At 44.0% G+C, this 18,174-nt stretch overlaps 1 protein-coding gene across 2 annotated transcripts; it reads left to right on the forward strand.

Annotated features, from left to right (window-relative positions):
- The first annotated feature begins 1,888 nt into the window (after positions 1-1,888).
- On the forward strand, positions 1,889-17,641 carry LOC100543264 (E3 ubiquitin-protein ligase RNF130-like). 2 transcript variants are annotated; one of them, XM_010719132.3, is made up of 5 exons: positions 2,660-2,817; positions 2,979-3,075; positions 3,881-4,085; positions 6,108-6,201; positions 7,882-8,077. In XM_010719132.3, exons 1-5 carry the CDS (start codon positions 2,786-2,788, stop codon positions 7,895-7,897), a joined length of 444 nt encoding a protein of 147 aa, XP_010717434.1. In that variant the 5' UTR covers positions 2,660-2,785; the 3' UTR covers positions 7,898-8,077. The 2 variants fall into 2 exon arrangements, with proteins under 2 accessions (XP_010717435.1, XP_010717434.1); XM_010719133.3 differs by lacking the exons at positions 6,108-6,201; positions 7,882-8,077 and adding an exon at positions 12,846-17,641 and having other exon boundaries at positions 1,889-2,817.
- The last annotated feature ends 533 nt before the right edge of the window (positions 17,642-18,174 follow it).

Raw genomic sequence — 18,174 nt, forward strand, 5'->3', positions numbered from 1 at the left:
AAAAGGAGGAGAATCTCAAAGATGGATGAGAAAATAAATTTCTCACGGAGAAGAGGGATCAACCAAAAGGAAGCAAATGAAGGACTAGCAGTCTTTCTTACTGTGCATTTTGAGGAAGCTGTAATCATTAGACAGTAGGAATCACTGACATTGATTGAAAGGTGGTGTTTCCCTTTGATACAAGAATTGTTCTCTCCAGTTAAGTATGGTCTGTCACGCTGCCTCTATGGAGAGGCGTCTGGTCTGGATAGACATACCGCTGATGAAAATGATAGAAACTCTACTGCAGTATTTGCAGTCATTCACATTGTTCTTCAGAAAGAAATATGTTCAGTACGAGCAGTTTATTGTCACAAAATGTCCTAAATTGGAAGGGACCCATAAGGATCATTAAGTCCATACCTACAGCTTTTCATGCACAGGGATAAGGTAGCCCTCTTCCCTGGACCTAGAGAACTGAAGTGCAGTTCTGTCTTCTGTGAATAACATTTTATGACTTAGAATAAGCAGTGGATGCAAACATTGGAAGGAATGTAGCTGAAGTCAAGCCTTCTGAACAGTGTTCTTTAATTGTTCCACTTCAGCATCACACAGCATCTGGGAGACGAATGGGCACTGGGTAAAGAATGATCAGGAAAAAGGTAGTGTGAAGGAAAAATAGGGATGAGAGATAAGGGAAGGGAACAGGAAGGTGATGAACTGGAGAAAAGCACAGAGAAAAATATTGGAAAGGGCAAAAAATGGTCTGGGAAGAAAGATCACAGTGCAGAAAGAGAATTAAAGGAATCACGAACAGCTTATAAAGAGCAGCAAGCTGGTAGGATGAGGCTGAATGTTGACTATGCTAAAATAAATGAGTTTTAATCCAAATTCTTACTATTTCCTGCCCTGGGCAAAATGGGGGCAGCAAGTGGCAAAAGTGACTAAGCCACATTCACATGTGTCTGATTCTATGCTGCTGAAAAAGCAGCAACGTGACACTCCCTGCTGTCCTTCCAGCAGCATTTCTGCTACCCATGGCAATGGCTGTCCTTCTGCCCCTTGCAATCCCAAGCATTTGTAAAGCTGTGCAGCACAACAGAGAGAGTTATGGTGTTTCCTAGGCATGCTGACAGAGCGGAAAAATACCTGCAGCTCACCTGTTTGGAGCCCTGCCCGCATGGGAGGCTCTTGCAGCACTGCCAGCCACACTGCTGGCTGGGTGTTGCAGCCTCAAGGATGCAGCTATGTCACACTCTGCTCCCAGACACATGGCTCCCACAGGAGCATCGTCCACAGCCGTGACCTAGGGCAGCTTGCTGGGAGCTGAGCAGATTTATGGTCTTGGATAGCTTGCTATTGACCAAGTGACAGAGGGATGAAGATGGAGAAGGTTTATGATGGCAGAAAATGCAAGGGCTCACTTTGTCAGACTAATATAAAAAATAATTCATGTGTTTATTGTCTTAGTTGCTGTGTAACTGCTTTAACTCTTTTAAGAGTAAGCCAGACAGAGCCCGAGCCATGATGATGGTATCAGCAAGCTGCTTAAGCAACAGAGACACAGCATGAGTAGTAGGCAGAGCCATGCTGATCTAAATCAATAAATAACCTTGGGGGCACTGCTCATTTTTTAAATGCATTAATAAATGTCCTTGAAGGCTTAGAAGCTAAAAGCAAAGAACAAAGAGCTTGCCAGAAGTTGAACTGTCCTGGTGCATTTGAACTCTGTCAAACTGCTAATGACTTGAAAAGAACTTGTAACATTCAGTGGATGCGTGCTGACATCCATGTGGGTATCCTGCTTTGCTTGATCTGAGTGCTTCTGCAGCACTGATTAGCTGATAACGATATATTAAAGCTGTTTTCCTGCTTGGTGGAGTCCCAGTGTCTGCTGTTCTGGGTTTTGTCCTGCTCTCAGAAACAGCCTTTGAGAATTTTAAAAGGAAACATAAGCGACTAAAAGCCACAATTTGCCCAATGCAGAAAAATGGCATCATTGTGTGTTTCAGAGGATTTCAAACTATGTTCTGTCACCCAGGACTTCTAAAACACAGTTTGAAGTTCTGTGAGTAATAAAGGGAATCTGCTAAGAACTAATAATGGGAGAAATTTGTATTTTGTACAAGTATTTGAACTGTAGGCAACATACCTCTCCTGTTCTTCATGATTGCTGTATTGCTAAAGGATACATTGCTAAATGTGCATGACAGAGCAGTCCAACATGTTCCTCGGTGTGTGTTCTTATCATAGGCAGCTACTCAGCCTGGGCAGCTATGAGCATTTTCTAAATCTGAATCATGTCAAAAGTCCAGCAGTACCTATTCCTCAGTACGTACTGAAGGGTTCGTTCTGTGCATCTTGAAAAGCCAGCAGGACGATTGATTTAACTTCTTTAGTGTAGATATGTTGCAGTCTGCATAGTCCTTCCGTGTTCTATTGGTTTGTAGCCATCCCAGTGCAGTTACGTCTATATTGTGGATATGACTCAGATGGTGTAAACCAATTCAGAGCTCCTGCTGTGCAAACAGAAGCTCCTTTTGCCATTTCTATTTTTGAAGGATTTTGGTTTCCTGTGACCGTCATATGATGGGCATGTTTTCCTCGCTAATTTCCTTACAGATATCAAGCAATGCTAGTTGTAGGCAAAAGCCTTTCAAAACCTTGTTCTTTTCACTTAGACATGCTAATTATAAAGCACTTACAACATCAAACCTAAGTTAATTTTTGTTGGCTTTTAACTGAAACTGACTTCTGGTGGATCTGCAGTCCTCCTTTCTGATTCAGCACCAGGTTCTGCCTGGAAATGGAGATTGTAACTTGTGGCAAGAGCTTCAGGTTTTTATTTCTTTTTTTTCCTGCAGTTAGCACAACGTGCTGGTAATTCCAGAATTTTTCCTGCTGACTTGAAGAAACAATTTAGAAGTGCATTAAAGCAGTTCTCATGGCGTAGTATAATGGTTTGCAAGTTATACTATGTGCCTTGTCTGTTCTCCTAGGCATGTTTTTCACAAAGCCTGCGTGGACCCGTGGCTTAGTGAGCACTGTACGTGTCCAATGTGTAAACTGAACATTTTGAAGGCCCTGGGAATTGTGGTAAGTTGGACTGGACAACCTCTTTTCCCTTCCATTTCTGAGACTCAGAGCAGAAGGAATGACTCCAGGGCAGAAAAGATGAAGGCTGTTCCAATGCTCTTAGTCAGAAGGGTGTGGGGCTGTGTTACCATTTGTTACAAGGTTTTTTGTGCTGCTGATAAAGTTCATTTTTGGTGGTTGTTTCTTCCCCTAGATGATGATTAAGAATATTCTATTGTGTTCCTATTTAAAACGTTATTCTTAATCTGAATATTCTATTGTGTTCCTATTTAAAACGTTATTCTTAATCTGTTGCAAGTCTACTGCGTTCTCTATAGTCTTCCCTTTTCCCAAATTCTTTCAGTCTTCCTTTGTTTTCTCTCTAAGCTCTTGTTCTTACTGTGCTCTCCTGTAGATGCTCTCAGATCTGTTGGCACGTTAAATCCATGTCCAGAGCTGCAGAGTGCCATGGCCGAGGCCAGCAGCCTTTCCTTGGTTGTGCATTAACCAGCCCTTGGCACGTAGAATCTCAGAGGACTGCTTTTATTGACTGATTCGCAAGGGAATAGACTTAAAAAAAAAAAAAAACTACAGAGGATTTTTCATGTTTTTCCCATATAAGTAAAAAAGCTGTCAGGTAGCAGCAGTGTTTTTTCGAGGAAAGAAGTAAAGGAAAAAGCAAAGAGCACATTAAATCACATTTCTACCCTGTGATCCAAAGGTAGCTGAGCTGCAGCAGCAAAATGAAGTGTTTTTATCCTCAGTATACGGATTCATTCCATGTAGAATATTCCTCACTGTAACGTGGGATCGCTGTGTTTTTCAGCCCAATGTGCCGTGCACAGATAACGTGGCCTTTGACATGGAGAGGCTCAGCAGAAGCCAGCCTGCCAGCAGGCGCTCAGCGCTCGGCGACTTCGCCAATGACAGCTCCCTGAGCCTGGAGCCCCTGCGCACCTCCGGCATGTCACAGCTTCCCCAGGATGGGGAGCTCACTCCGAGGTCAGGAGAGATCAACATTGCTGTAACAAGTAAGTTTGCTTTGGCTTCCGTTACAGTTCTGTGGCCTTCCTGGGACGGGGCTCTTGCTTTGCTCTCCTCTGTGCTGCAGGGCTGTGATAAAAGGTCTTCCTGCAGAAACGGAGGTGAGCTCGGTGTCTCTGGGAGCTCCGTATCGAAACCAAAAGCTGCCTGCAGCAGTGCCAGCACTTCCATTATTAATTGTGTATCCATTTAGAAATGCGTACAAAGAACAGTGGGTGAACTAAAATGGCAGCAGAACAGCTCTCCTGAATTCGGTGACCAGTGTAAGCTGGATTGCCAAAACCATTTCCAAAATACATCCAATAATTTGTACGTATGTAAACATCTTAGCCAATTATTACTTCTGCAGTCTTTTTTTTTTTTTCCTCCTGACAGCATTACTGCTGGAATTCTGGTGTCCCTTAGCAGATGGCTTTTCTCACAAAGTTTTTGTATTAAAAAAACCTGTTTTTGACATACCACCATTTGAGTATTGTCCAAGTGTCATATGACCTCAGGATACTATTCCTGCAGTACTTGTTCCTATGGATGAGGGCTTACAGCATGGGAAATATGCACTGACTGGATTTTACCTGGAGTTTTGTTGTATAATAACTCTGTAACAAATACATTATGTGGAATTATATCATTTTTCTGTATGCAATGGAATCTTGATTTGATGCATGAATGGTTGCTTTTCTGTATGAACTGCAGAAATAGAATTCATTCAGTCTGGTTTTCTCCTTGTACTTCCCTTCCATCCATCTAAAATCTGGATTTGAAGCCAGTGCCACTATCTGCTGTAGTAAAAGCAGTGTAACTGATGCAATCCGTTAGAGAGTGTCTCTTCAGACACTTGAGCAAAGTAAATGTTGCTAAAGGAACCTCATCTCACAGAACACAGAGCCCAGGTACAGAACTGTCTTGATCTGAGAAGAAAAAATCCAAACATGTTTGGCAAAGAATCTAGATTACCAATATGTCACTTTGACCTGCAGTGTTCAACTTCTCATTCATCGTGTTTTCAGTTGTGTTGAACAGACACCAAGGCTGTTTATATGCTCTTTTTGTTGTCATGGATGGGAAAGCTCTGTAGTTTAACTGCAATTTCAGCTGCTTGGTTTCACAGAAGGTGCTTTTGCTCTCTATTCCCAACCACAGCACTTACCTTGACAGATGGGATACCAGGGTAAAATGAGAAATATCAGCAAGAGCTCATGCTGACAGTGTTTATCAAATAAAGCTTTAGAAAAGGCTGTTGATGTTTAGATTTTGTGTATGACACATTTTTTGATGCGTATGAGTAAACCAAAAGCCATATTCAGCAAAGGTGTTTGTATTTCACTCTATTACTATGTGCTAAATTCATCTTCAGGAGAGACAACTTTGAATAGTGAACGTTCTTTAATAGTCATCTTTGTTTTTAATGTCTCGTTCTTTAATAGTCATCTTTGTTTTTAATGTCTGTACTTATATACTAACATTGAAATTATGTTTCCTGTTGTCTTTCTGTCTATTATGTGGAAAATGATAGTTTTACTGTCAAATAAGTGATCTTATTTATTTTAAAAGTAACGTGGCATTTATTGAGGAGGGAGGGGGTGAAGACACAAGTGAAGCGTGAAAGTAAATGCGATATGCTTATGTGAAGAGACACATCTCAGCAAACCCCAACCAACCATAACAGTCATCCTCCTGACCTGGGGGTGGACTGAGATTTCATTACATTTTCCCTCGTTCCCACATTTCCCTTCACACTGTAAAGTAATCTTTCTTTATCGCTAATCCTGGGGCTCAGCCAGGAGATGTTGTTGTGCCATGCTTGTTTTCCACACCTCTCTCCACTTCTTCTTTGCTAGCCTTCTCCCGTCAGTAGCTCTGTGGCTAACCTCCTTCTGCTTCGCTTCCTGGTGCCACTCATGGCTTAGAAGCCCTTTGCCTTCCGCCAGTGGTGTTTGAGGGGAATGTTGGCATCGCTTTGACATAAGCCTTCTCCCACGAGTGATTTCCTCCCTTTCCTTTGTCAACAGAAGAATGGTTTATTATTGCCAGTTTTGGTCTCCTCAGTGCCCTTACACTCTGCTACATGATCATCAAAGCCACAGCTAGCTTGAATGCTAATGAGTAAGTAAACATTTGGCTGTTTCTATATGTTTCTGGTGGGTGTGTGTCACAGGCAATGTAGGGAAGAAATACCATGAGAACAAAACAAGGAATTATGCACTTTTCAAAATGCCAAATGCCTTTTCTGCCTTTCTCAAATGTAAGCCTTCAGCAGTAGGTTCCAGGGTAACATCTGAACTCCTCCTTAATATATAGTTAGCTGAATGGTCTGAGGGAATCTCACAAGGTACAGATGAGGGAGGGTGAAAAGAGAGAATGTGTAGATCTGTTGGCTTTTTTTTTTTTAATCAGTGGTCTGGGGAAGTGTTGGGTTTGTCATTAAATCCCCGTGTTCAAAATTCACCCAGCAGAACCAGGAATTGCTGCCATCCATCACCTCTGACAGTTCCCACCTCAATTTCTGAGTCATTTGATATTTTAAAAAGAAATAAATGAAATAAATCTTTCCCCCCCCCCAGTGAGCTCACTTCCAGCTGAGAAAAAAAGATATTTAGATGATTTTGTAACTTTTTCTATTAGGAGAGAGAGAGATGTAAGCAATGATTCACAACCATTTCTTGCATCTTGTGTGGGTACAGCTGACCTGTCTTCTGACCTCTCATTTTAAATGCTTAAGAATTGCACTCATTGGAGTGCTTACGGACACCCATTCATTCTTAATTTTTATGGACTCATTGCTGCTTCCCTTCAGACAGGCTGGGCCAGGAATGATTATCATGTGATTTCCAGTCTTCCTCCATAGTTCTGTGTGTGGGCAAGTATAAATCTGTTCTGCAGATGCGTTAGCTAGATAGAGCTGGCTGTTCTTGTTTGAGGTGTACAGAACATCTGGACTTGTGATCTAGATACATAGATATATTGGAAAGCAGGCTCCCCTGTGCAGTATGGAAGTATAGCTTTGTAAAGATAATTCTAGTTTCTTGGTGTTGAGATGAGAGGAAAAAAATAAATACAGATACTTTCCAGAGAGCCACACAAGTGTTAAGGTTCCCTTCTCAGCAATTGGGAAGATGTCTAGTGGCCTCCGGTGTAGGATTTTTAGACAGTCTCAAGCTAATGTTCAGGAAAGTGATGCAACTTCTTCAAGGTTATCAGAGTTTTTCACATTCTGCTAATTCGTGAATCTTCCTTTTCTCTTATTTGCAGAATTTAATTCCAAAAAAGCTTAATGGGGAAAAGTTTTAGATCTTCAAATAGCCTATTCAAATACACTGGATGTTTTTTTTTCACGTCAAATTCTTGAGGTTGCAACCAACTATGTGCAAGCTGACACCATAGCTGTAGCTGAATGTTGCTAATCTGCACCCCAGAGTAGCTTGGGAAAGCATGGAGGAAGAAAAGCTGTGTGCATGTGAAACAGGAATATCTGCGTTCCTGGTATTTCCACATCGCTAGGAGGAAGACAAAGGAATTGTAGTCTGTAGTATCCACCAGATGTGGGTACTCATGGGAGTTGCATTTCTACTTTCTGTTGCAACTCCTCTTGTTGCCTATTGCTTGATTGGCTCTTTTTATGGGAAGGGCAAGCTTTGCAAGGTGTAGGAGTAAGCCTTTTAAATGCTCCAGCCCTGTGCAATTAGCCATTTCTCTCTAACTTCCTCTTGCAGGATTTTATTTTTTGAGTATTGACAGTGCTAACTGTAACATAAATATTCTGTACCTTTTTTTTGTGCCCCACAGAGCAGAATGGTATTGAAGAAGTGCTTTCCGGATGATTGCCTTGAGGAGAGACACCTATTTTTATGCTTCATTTATCGATCGTGCAGCACAAGCGTTTATTTAGTACATCCTATTTTTTCATGAAATTTGCTGATGCCAAAGCTTTGTATTAAGGAAAAAAGTGAAGAAATAAATGAACTTTAATTACGAAATCTTATTCTGTGAGTTTTATTTGTCATGGCCATTGTGTTAGCATTGTTTGACAGTCTCTTGCAAATTGTTTTGTTTCTTTTTAATGATTTTGTCTCTGCAGATCTGTAATCTCCTTTCCTTTTGGGCCACCCATGCTAACAAGTGGAAATCTCATGCAGTGTCATTCTTATGATGCCACCCAGCACTGGAATGACCAACTGGGATAGCTGGCAATTGCTCAGTGCCAACTCGGTAGGGGGGAAGAGGAATTCTGGTGTGTGATGGGCTTACCTTGACTTCAGCTGAAACTTGATGTGAAATAATATTTTTCTCCAGAATCTTTCCTGTGACACACTGGGAGGATTGTAGTACCATTTCTGTCTTCAGTTGCTGCCTAAGGTTGGCAATAGAGTTTTCGTGACAACCACATCATAAACCTTTTCTGTCTGCTACTTTCACCCCACCCTTTTTCTGTTAAAAGTGAAGCTAATCTAAACCACTTCTTCCTTCCCAATACCAAGTGAAAAAGTAACGTTTCTTCCCCTGATGTCTTTGAAGCCTTCTTTCATACTACTGCAGGGTTAACTGCTGATCAGTTTAGGGCATGAAGCATTGATAATGGTCTTTGCTGTTAGATGGAAACTCTGCAAACCTGTGCCTTCTTGCCATGTCTTCGAACTGGTGGGGAAAACATCTCTCGTCTGCTGTCCTCATTCAGGCTGTTTCACACAAGTTCACTTATGCAAGTGGTGTATAAGTAATTTCCCAACAGTCAGTCAAAGCATGCAGGTCTGCAGCTCAGCCAAGTGCTGGTGTTGAGGTTAATGAGATGGGGGGAAGGTAAGAGGTGGGTGAGGAAAACATCACTGACAGAGTTAAAACCTGATCTGAGTTTTGTTTGTTTTTCTGGTGTAAAGATGCAGACTTACGAAACACAGTACTTTCTAATTTAATTAAATAACAGAGAGAACAAATTTTACTGTAAAATTTAATTTTTTTATGCACGGGGAAAATAGGGAATTTAATTTTATTTTTATGTATCGGTGCTTTTAGGATTTAGGAACACAGCCAGAATATACATTAAACTAGTTGCTTAATTCTTATTTGTCCAGCAGGTTTCAGCTGAGAAGGCAGCTTTTATAATTGAAAATGAAGTATGTGATAGCTTCAGTACATTTAATAGAATTATTTTACACTGTGTCCTTGTGAAAGTTTGGAAGAAACGTGAAGACAATAAGTGTCTTTTGAAAGACTGGAAAACCCCGTTATAGTCACGGATGAACGGAGAAACCTCAGCCATGCAATGTCTGCAGACTGTCTCCTTGAAAAATGCAGTGTTTTGTCACCTGAGCTTGTTGCCAAAGCATGGAGGAACGAGGACAGAGCATGATATAGGGTACAGGCTGTGAAATAAGAAGTGTATTTTTTCACCTATTTCTTGACACCAGCAGTGTGATTGGTGAGTTTGTCCTTAACCAAGTGTCTTGAACTGTTTGGGATGAAGTGCTCTGGTTCGTATTTCTGTATAAAGAAATTGTGTCTGTGGAGGGACCGCAGTTTATGCTGGTGGGTGGCCCTGATTACCCATCCTGAGGGTGTCTGAGTGTTTCAGGGCAGAAAGGTAACGGCAGCTGATGCTTCCTACTAATGCACCCACAGTGCTGTCTGTGAATCTCAGCCTTTCAGCTGTGCCTGCTTCTGTAGCGTCTTAGGACGGGAAAAATTCCAGGCTCTAGTGGGTTTGTTTTCAAACTTCAGTTATCTGAAAACTTCATCCAAACTATATAATGAGGAATAGTGGCAGAGAACACTGAGGAGTTCATTTTCAGTACATTAAAACTGATCACAGGCTTCCTGTTTGTTTTCTCCATACCTGAGGGATAAATCTTGATGTCTCGTAAGCGCACAATGGGAGAACAGATTCAGAAGCTGAATTTTGGAGCTGTGGATGTTTCTACCTGACCTTAAAATATACATTTACCCAGTAAACCTAACTAGACTAATACCATGTGTTTGAACAGTGGACAGGGTGCCAGTGGCTCCTTGAAGCATGTCCCAGCTAGCAAACAGGCTGGCCTGAGCTGTTGGGCTCTTCCAAGCAGGCAGCAAAGAGGGACAGCAGTGCTGGCAGTATGCAGTGCACCCTGAGCCTCCTCTGCCTTCTGTCTTTGGTTGCAAGAAGAACATAGTTGGGTCGCTTTGCCCTGCTGACTCCACTTCCCTCTCTGTAAAGTGCAGGTGATGATACCAATCTGATTATTTAGAGCACAGATCTATGTGTTGAAAAGCACTGAACCGCAGCTGGAATTTGAGTACAGGACTCAAGGCTGATGGTAGCTGTAATGTGCTCTGGTGTCCTGCCTGTGCTGCCCTCCTTGTGGAGGTCAAGAACCATTGTATGGAAACACGGCCCTGTGTGCAGTGGGTTGGCCACATGTAGCTGGTGAGGTTTCTGGAGGGGCTGATCACAATCTGACTTAAGCAGTAAGAAAAATATATCTGATTTAGCAAACTGAGCAAAGAGATGTTCTGTTTCAATGTCTTTCATCTACAGGTAGGTAGATTACATGCTTTCTTTTTTCTTTAAAGGGTTGAGAGGTGTTGTCAAGCATGCCCATAATCCTGGGTGAAAGGAGTAATGGTGAAAAAAATACATGGAACAAAAAATAATGATCAGAGGCGCATTTGGAGAAAGGCTGAATGATGTGTCCCATATGTGGTATGAAAGCAAAGCAGTGTGGGTCTGTGTGCAGCCTCCTGGAAGTGGGTGGGTTACAATTCTGTTGCCAAGAAGCAAGAAAACATCACAGTAAGGAATTTCAGAGGTGTTGGACATGTCCCTTTTCAGATGAATTTTTCAGTTGTCAGATGACCTGCCTGCCTGTTGGTGAAAGCTCACCCTTGAAGAGTTGGAGTGGAAGTGTCCCCATGCAGAGGAAATGACTGCGTGGCCGTCTGCTTCCTAATCCGTTGTTTGATTTCTGCATAGTGAAAACAAAAGCAGCGCCCAGCTTCCAGAACCCCTTTTGTTTTGTTTCAGCATTGGCTGTTCATTGTGTAAGCGGGTGGAGAAAAGGGGGAATGAAACAGGCAATACCCAGGGTTTATTTCAACAGCGAGCAGAGACTCAGCCATCACAAATTAGATGATTCTTACCTGTGACACAGAGCAGAAGAATCTCAAAATCAGTTTTATCTGCTGCAATTCCACAGTAGGTTGGTTTGTTGTTTGTTTTGAAGAGACTGAACCATCTGGAGGTCATTGTTTCAAGTCAGTGTTTTAAAAAAGCAAAAACAAAGAACAAAGTGGGTTTTGGTGATACTCCAATGCAAAGTACTTCTGCAAAGTATGTGCCAATGTAATACTCTTCTTCCAAACACCTGTGCATGTGCTCTTACGCAATGTAAGTGCTTGTTTCAGTAAACTGTGTGATCAAAAATGAATTCATTTACTTCTGAGAATTTTGATTCTGAGTGAGAATGGTGGAGTAATGACTTTGTCTTTTCTGAGCCTCTTTACGATGAGTGGGAAAGAAGGAATAACTGTTGAGAACAGTAGTATCTGAATTCTTCGTATCATTTGTAAGCTCTTTGTTGTAGAATGGCATGGGCTGGACTCAGAATTTGTCAGAGAAAGGAGGAGTTAAGCACCTGATTTCTGCCAGAACAGAATCTGCAATCCCCCAAGCTTCTTGCTTCACTGATGCTTGAAGGTGGAGGCATCTCAGTTTGCCGAGTGTCTCCTTGGTGATCTTGGAAAATTTTCAGTTACCTTGAGTTTGGCTCACGTAGATGCTGGGTGTATTGTAATCTAAGCAGCCTTGCTCCCAGCTAATCCCTGCTGGGATCGAAAAACCAGGTAATTTCATATCTTGGCCGAGGGCCTGATCTGATAGATGTTTCCAGAGGGAACCTTGTGTACACCAGCAGGGCTGGCTCCTCGCAAAATACGTCTGTGGACTTGAAGAGCCAGCTTCTGTCAGCAGCGATGTGTGCTGGCTTCAAGTATTGCCACTGTTGCCAGCGTTTGGAGAAGAGGGCTGGGTCTTCATGGTTCTTTGTAAGAAAATGTGTTGGTGCCTCTTTTCGTAAGATTGCTGCCATGCACAACACAGGACACAGGGCACCTAACAAAGGTTTCTGGTCCTGTGAAGCTGTAAACCAAAAGCAAGGCACAGTGCAAACCTCAGGCTTGCCCCAGCCTTGCTCAGACTTGACTTGTGTTATCTGGGAGCACTGCTGGGGGCAGGGTTGCTCACGCATATGAAAAGCAGTGCTTGGAAACAGCACCTCCAGATGGGTTGGGCAGGGGTCTGAAATGTCAACTTCATGTTGCAAAGACTTCGGGACAAAGGTGAGGTGTACCTCAGCACCAGGCCCAGTGGGCTTGTGGGACCTCCAGCCCCATGGCCAGGCCTTCAGCATGGCACAGCAGATGGAACATGTTTAATCCATGGAATAAGGCAACGTGTGGTTTCATCCAGGCCTTTGGCAGCTGATTTCTGTCACTCTGAGCAGGGATGTGACAGGAGGCAGCAGTAGGCCTGCCTTGCCAGCAGAGCCTGGCGCACCTCAGTGACTGGTAGTACCAATGTAAATACTAATTTTCCTGCATGGTGAGATCTTGCAGGCTGTGATCTCTCCTTTGCTATCCGCCCTGCACAGCTGTTGTTGGTTTGTATTAAGAGGGGTCTGTGTTGTTCACGTGTTCCGTGTTTGCAGTCAGAACTCACAAGGATGCTTTGCTTGGTTCTTCTGTGTGTCCCTAACCAGGTTTTGTTCTCCCTCTTGTAGGCAGTCACTTCTTTCATCGCAATTCTCTGTCCCCTCGAAGTCTGGTCTATGAGAGCGAATTCTCCACCATCGAGCCTGCTTTGGACATCTATGACGAGAACAAAACCTGAAAGGAATGCACATTCCTTCCTGGCCCTCTTTCTGTTGTTTTCATTTCTCATTCCTATTGTTGTGTACTCTTTCCATGGATCTCCTTTGTCTGAAGAAGAGCTGCTTTTTCCAGAACACGAGCCTGCCTTCTAGGTCACGGAGATGAAGACAGCTGTGGTGGTTTCTGCGGGTGGCACCTCCGAGCGCAAGCAAGGTTGTCTGATGGAAGTTGCTGAGTAACAGCATGGGAGCTGTGTGGGCCCGGCCTCGGCGGTGCAGAAGAGGCTTTGCGGTGGTCCTAAGAGTTTGTTTTGTACTGCAAATGCGTCTCCCCAACGGGGGTATGCTGGTTTTAATGGTCCAAATTGTTGGGCAGAGTCAGAAAGGGAACTAGTTGCAAAGGAGCTGGCCAGTGACTGGTAAAAGCACTCCATATAGCTTGGTCAACCTGTAACCTTACTGTGAAATATCCCCTTCCAAGAGGGACCTTCCAAGTGCGTTGAGTTTCCAACGACCTGCTCACCCCTGGGCGACAGCACGCCGGTCTGACGTTATGCAGCAGAGAGGCCCTGTGTTTGCAGAAAGATTTCAAGGAACTTGATGCTTCTGTTTTTTTCTCCATTTCTACTGAAGCAGGAGAAAAGTGGCCTACACAGAATACATTTTTGGTCCTTCCGTGTGCTTCAGTCACGTGAGTCTCTTTCTACAGAGAGGACGTTCACAGAACCAGCACTTGATCTACCTTAAAATATTAGACTTTTTGAAATATGCAGAAATCTAATTAGCTTTCTTTCTTGCTTTACTTTTCTTTTTGGAGGGGTTTAAAAAAATCCACCAAATTTTTCACTGAGGTTTTTTAAAAGCCAGCATGTTGGTGTTACACAGAGAAAAGAGAGGTAAGCTTCTTATCCTGTTCTCACGTTGAGATCTGCAACGTTAACCAACAAACACATTCTCCAGGCCATGCCCTTTCCCACTGACATCAATAACGTGAATGCAGAAAGCAGAGGAATAAAGGAAAGCAGCGACTGCTTTGGGACTCAGCATGAAAAATCCATTTTTACTGGAGCATGCCAGAAGCAGTGGGGAAATAGAGATTGTTTTAAGCTTCTGAATGTATAACCTGGAGATGGAAAGCTGAGTTCAGCCATCCATAGAGCTCCTCACATGAGCAGACGTGGAGAGTGAGGGCTCCTGCTCTGTTTCCTCCTGGACAATGCAGAGCTGTTTGAACATTAACATTTCTCCATTGCAGTCTCAGTTACTGTACATGTAGAAATGCATTTGTGTAATGTGAAACACGGCTTCACTCTGTATAGGAAACTGAGAAATCTGTAAGTCTAAAAAAAAGGTGGGTAAGGCATTTCCTGCCATGCTTTAATTTTGTCAGCTTTTGCTACAAAACTTCCCCTGCTCATTTTTTTTTATTTTTACTGGATAGTGGTCTGCTGACATGCATCCTTACCTGAAGCGTGGCTCAGCTGTGTCTTTAACACAGATGTTTAAGAGAAAAAGAAAAACCCAGCTCTGCAAAATGAGAAACGATCCTATTCACAGAGTATGTTCTGTTGCTGTGTGTCAGCTTCACTTGACCTGGTAATTCAAGGAGGGGTGGTGTGAAGGTTAGAGAGGTTTCTCTCATAATACCCACGTTTCCATTTACCACATGCACTTTTATTGCAATTCAGCCAACGTTAGAGGTTTGCTCACACCCCAGGCTTTTCAAGAGCACAACTTCAATGCCGCCTTCCCCAACCAAGTGGCGAGGATGTGGAGCCCCTTTGCTGGGGCGGGGTGGATTAGTTGGCTGCAGGCATTGCTTTGCTGCTCTGCATGTCAGCTGTGTGCACGAGGATGGGGTGCAGGTTGAGCAACCCCGACTTCATCATCACATCTTCCAGGCAGTGGGCAGGGCGCTTCCGAACAGAGACATCCGGAAGTAAAACATCATTGCTCCAGGGTGCTTTAGGGCTTGTTTTTGTCAGTGTTGAGTAGTCAGGTTGCAAAAAGCTGTGCCCAGGTGTTTGTAGTTAAACAGAGTGAGGCATTGTGGCTCCTGCTGGAGCTGCCAGGGTTGGTGGGGTGGGATGGGATGGGATGGGATGCTCCCAAGGCTACGCAGAAGCACCCAAGAGGTGCCTTGTGTCACAGAGCGGAGTGGTCACAGTTCTGGCATTAACGCCAGCAAGGCAGCGTGCAGAGCGGGCTGTGGGAGCACTGCTGATCGCTCGGGGCATGCTGTGTGCTGGGCACCCCTGGGCACTGCCCTGCTGCCTGGTCACAGCTCCATCACCTCCGGTGCTGGGGCTGCGTCAGGAAGTTCCCCGCGCTGCTTCCTGTTGTGCTTGGCTTCCTCAGTGCAGGGTTGGGTTTGTTTTGAACAAAGCAGTCAGCTTTGTGCCAGAGTAGAGGAGGGCAGCTCAAAAGCAGATAGAAATTAAAATGAGCGTTAGCGACTACAGAGCCCTAAATGGCAAATTAATAAATAATGCCATTTATATTTGATTAAAATCTCCCTACTTCTAAACTACCTTTTCAGAGGAGCGGGGAAAAAGAGTTGTCGCCGATGGTGCTGACTGGGGTCTGACATGGTAAGGAAAGGTCCCATCTTTGGGTTGACTAGATGATCTTTTCCAGCCTTAGTGTTTCTCTGAGAGGCAGCTGGGGCTGATGGTTGTGTAATGGACATTGTGGGTTTGGAAGGTGTTGCAACACTGGAAACATTAAGTCTGGTTGAAGCAACTGATCCCTACCTGCGTGCTGGGGCGTGCCATGCCAGGCATTTGTGTACTGTATTGTATTTAGGATGGGAAAGAGGCAGCACAGCAGCATGGGTGATTTTTCCGGGCTGTGCTGGTAAGTTTGAGATATTCCTTTTAATATTAACCAGTATAATTTAAAAAAAAAAAAAAAAAAGCTTGATGAGCATCGTTGTTCTTGTTCTACTATGGTGGTGCTGTGTGTGGTCATTTCATAGACGTAAGGTAGATGGCAGTCTACCAAGAGCTGTACTGTCAGTATCTTGGGAAATGATTTTCTACGTTTTAAAAACAAAAGTGTTTTTTATCAGAAAGCATTAATTTTATGACTTCTACATAAAAAAAAACCTCTTATGTTTCTCTAAGCGATCTAAATCCGCTACTCCTCCATCCCTTTCCCTTTTCCACGTCTCCTGTTTTTGAAAGTTCTGCATGTTCCCATAAGACATTTGTAAAATTGAGGTTTGTTTGTGTTCTTAGAGGATAACTGCCAGTAAAAAACAGACTGTAAGTGTGCTTTTTACCTATAGTACTAACATTAAATATTACATTTGAAGCATGTTAAAATTTACTTAATGCCACTCATGAGTACTCCCTATGTAAGCTCACGCGTTGGTGCCGGTTTGCGCTGCCCTATTGCTTCTAGGATGCTTGCCTTGGCATGTGAGGGCGATTTAGGAATAGCCAGATATCCTACATAAGCCAAAGAAAGACAAGTAGTTAAATACATGTATTTAGTACTCTCCTATGGGACTTCTGCACATCTGTTTTGTTTGGATACTAAGGATGGGGCAGAAGGGCTGAGCTGACTTACAGGGCTGTGCTTCCTGGAGGGCGCACTGACTAAACTGTTAAAACACATCTATGTTTTTGCTCCACTAATAATCATCTGGTTTTACAACAAGGGAAGTTGCACGGCTCAAAGGTGGGACTGCCGTGCTGCTCCCAGCCTCGAGGTCCCCATCACTCCAAGGTTGGCAGGCAATGCTCTGCTCCTTATCACCCCTCACTGCACATCCATGTGTGGCCTCATTTTCCAGCCCTAGCCATGGAGAAGAGCGTGTGCCGTGCTGTGACAGCTTGCTTATGTGTTGTTATATTTAAAAATCTCATCGCTCCTTTTCCTTTTTTCTGCTGTAAGGGCAGAGCAGGGGAGGGCTGAGAGATGCTCCAGCTACCTGCACGGGGGAAAATTAGGAGAAAGCTGCTTGGAAATATCTTGGAAATAAGGAAAGTGTGATGCCTGCTCTTGTTGGAGGCAGGGGGGGCTGCATGGGGTGGGGGCTGCTGCTCAGGGGCATGTTTGGCACAGCCAGCATGGAGCTGAGTGCTTGTGCTGTGTGCTAAGGGCTGCCTGTTTGTTCTTTGTACAGTAATGCCTGTGGTCTCCAGCTGTGGGGGACCCATGGCATAAAGTGTTGCCCCCAAATAGCCCCCCAAAGCTTAATAACTAAGCGTTAATATTCCTGCAAGGCAAGAGATGTGTAGGGTTTTGTTACAAGTTAGAACTGTTCAGAGTGATTTCACTGCAAAGCTGAGGTGTAACTGGGGAGGAGGGGGGATTTCACAGCCCAAAAGCACATCCTAGAAGCCCTCCCCAGGAGCACCTTCTTGTGGCCACAGCTCCATCTATGCACTGCATCCACCGGAACAGGGCAGAGAAATCCGAGGCTGCCTTTGGGACTGGGGCATAGCAGCAAATGGGGAACAAAACTACAAACACCATTGGTGTGTGTGCAAAAAACAGCATGCTGGGCTGGTCGCTGCAGGGTGAGGGCTCGGCGCGTCGCTCCGGCCCTTGGGAGGCTCACTTGGAACTCCCTGACCTATTTCGATGTAAGTATAACACTGTATTGTAGTTACGTGGTATATGCCAATATGTTAATAGTGTATACCTATTAGGGTTTGCTAATGTACTACATTTCAATAAAAAGCAATTTAAAAGAGCACGTTTTGTGAGCTTGGTGTCTTTAACTGCAGGAGGCTGAAAGCTCCCAGTGCTGTGCTGTGTGGGCTCTGTGGCACACTGCTATAGGTCCCTTTCCAGAGCTTTTTTTTTTTTTTCCATACTGCATAGAAAACATTGCTTTATTTTGCTGTAACCAGTGCCTGGAAGTCTCAGGCTGTTAGGTGGGTTCAGAGTGGTCCATTAATACATAGGAAACAACGATGCATTGTTCCCAAGGTGTTGGCCGCCTAAAAGATGACAGAGCGAGCAGAAGCTCTCCTCATTTCCCTTCTTTCCACCTGCTGCAGCCCACACAGTGCTCGGAATGAACTGCACCAACACAGAAGATAAATCATCCCAGGGTTAAATGAGAATCAGAACGCAGATACTCCGCGAGAGGGACTCGAACTCGCTTTGTCGTCTCTGCGGAGCCGCGGTCCTTCCCGTGGCGCCACAGCGGCATTACGGCGCCGCCCCGCTGCCGTGAGGTCGCCGGGCCGCCAGGGGGCGCTGTGGTCATCGTGACCCTGCG

The sequence above is a fragment of the Meleagris gallopavo genome, chromosome 15 (assembly GCF_000146605.3).
Source record: "Meleagris gallopavo isolate NT-WF06-2002-E0010 breed Aviagen turkey brand Nicholas breeding stock chromosome 15, Turkey_5.1, whole genome shotgun sequence".
Lineage (NCBI taxonomy): Eukaryota > Metazoa > Chordata > Aves > Galliformes > Phasianidae > Meleagris > Meleagris gallopavo.

Coding starts and splice junctions, on each gene's coding strand:
- LOC100543264 (XM_010719133.3), top strand. CDS start 2,786: ATGGAGATTGTAACTTGTGGCAAGAGCTTCAG. Junction 3,076..3,880: donor TGAAGGCCCTGGGAATTGTG/GTAAGTTGGACT, acceptor TGTGTTTTTCAG/CCCAATGTGCCGTGCACAGA. Junction 4,086..12,845: donor GATCAACATTGCTGTAACAA/GTAAGTTTGCTT, acceptor TCCCTCTTGTAG/GCAGTCACTTCTTTCATCGC.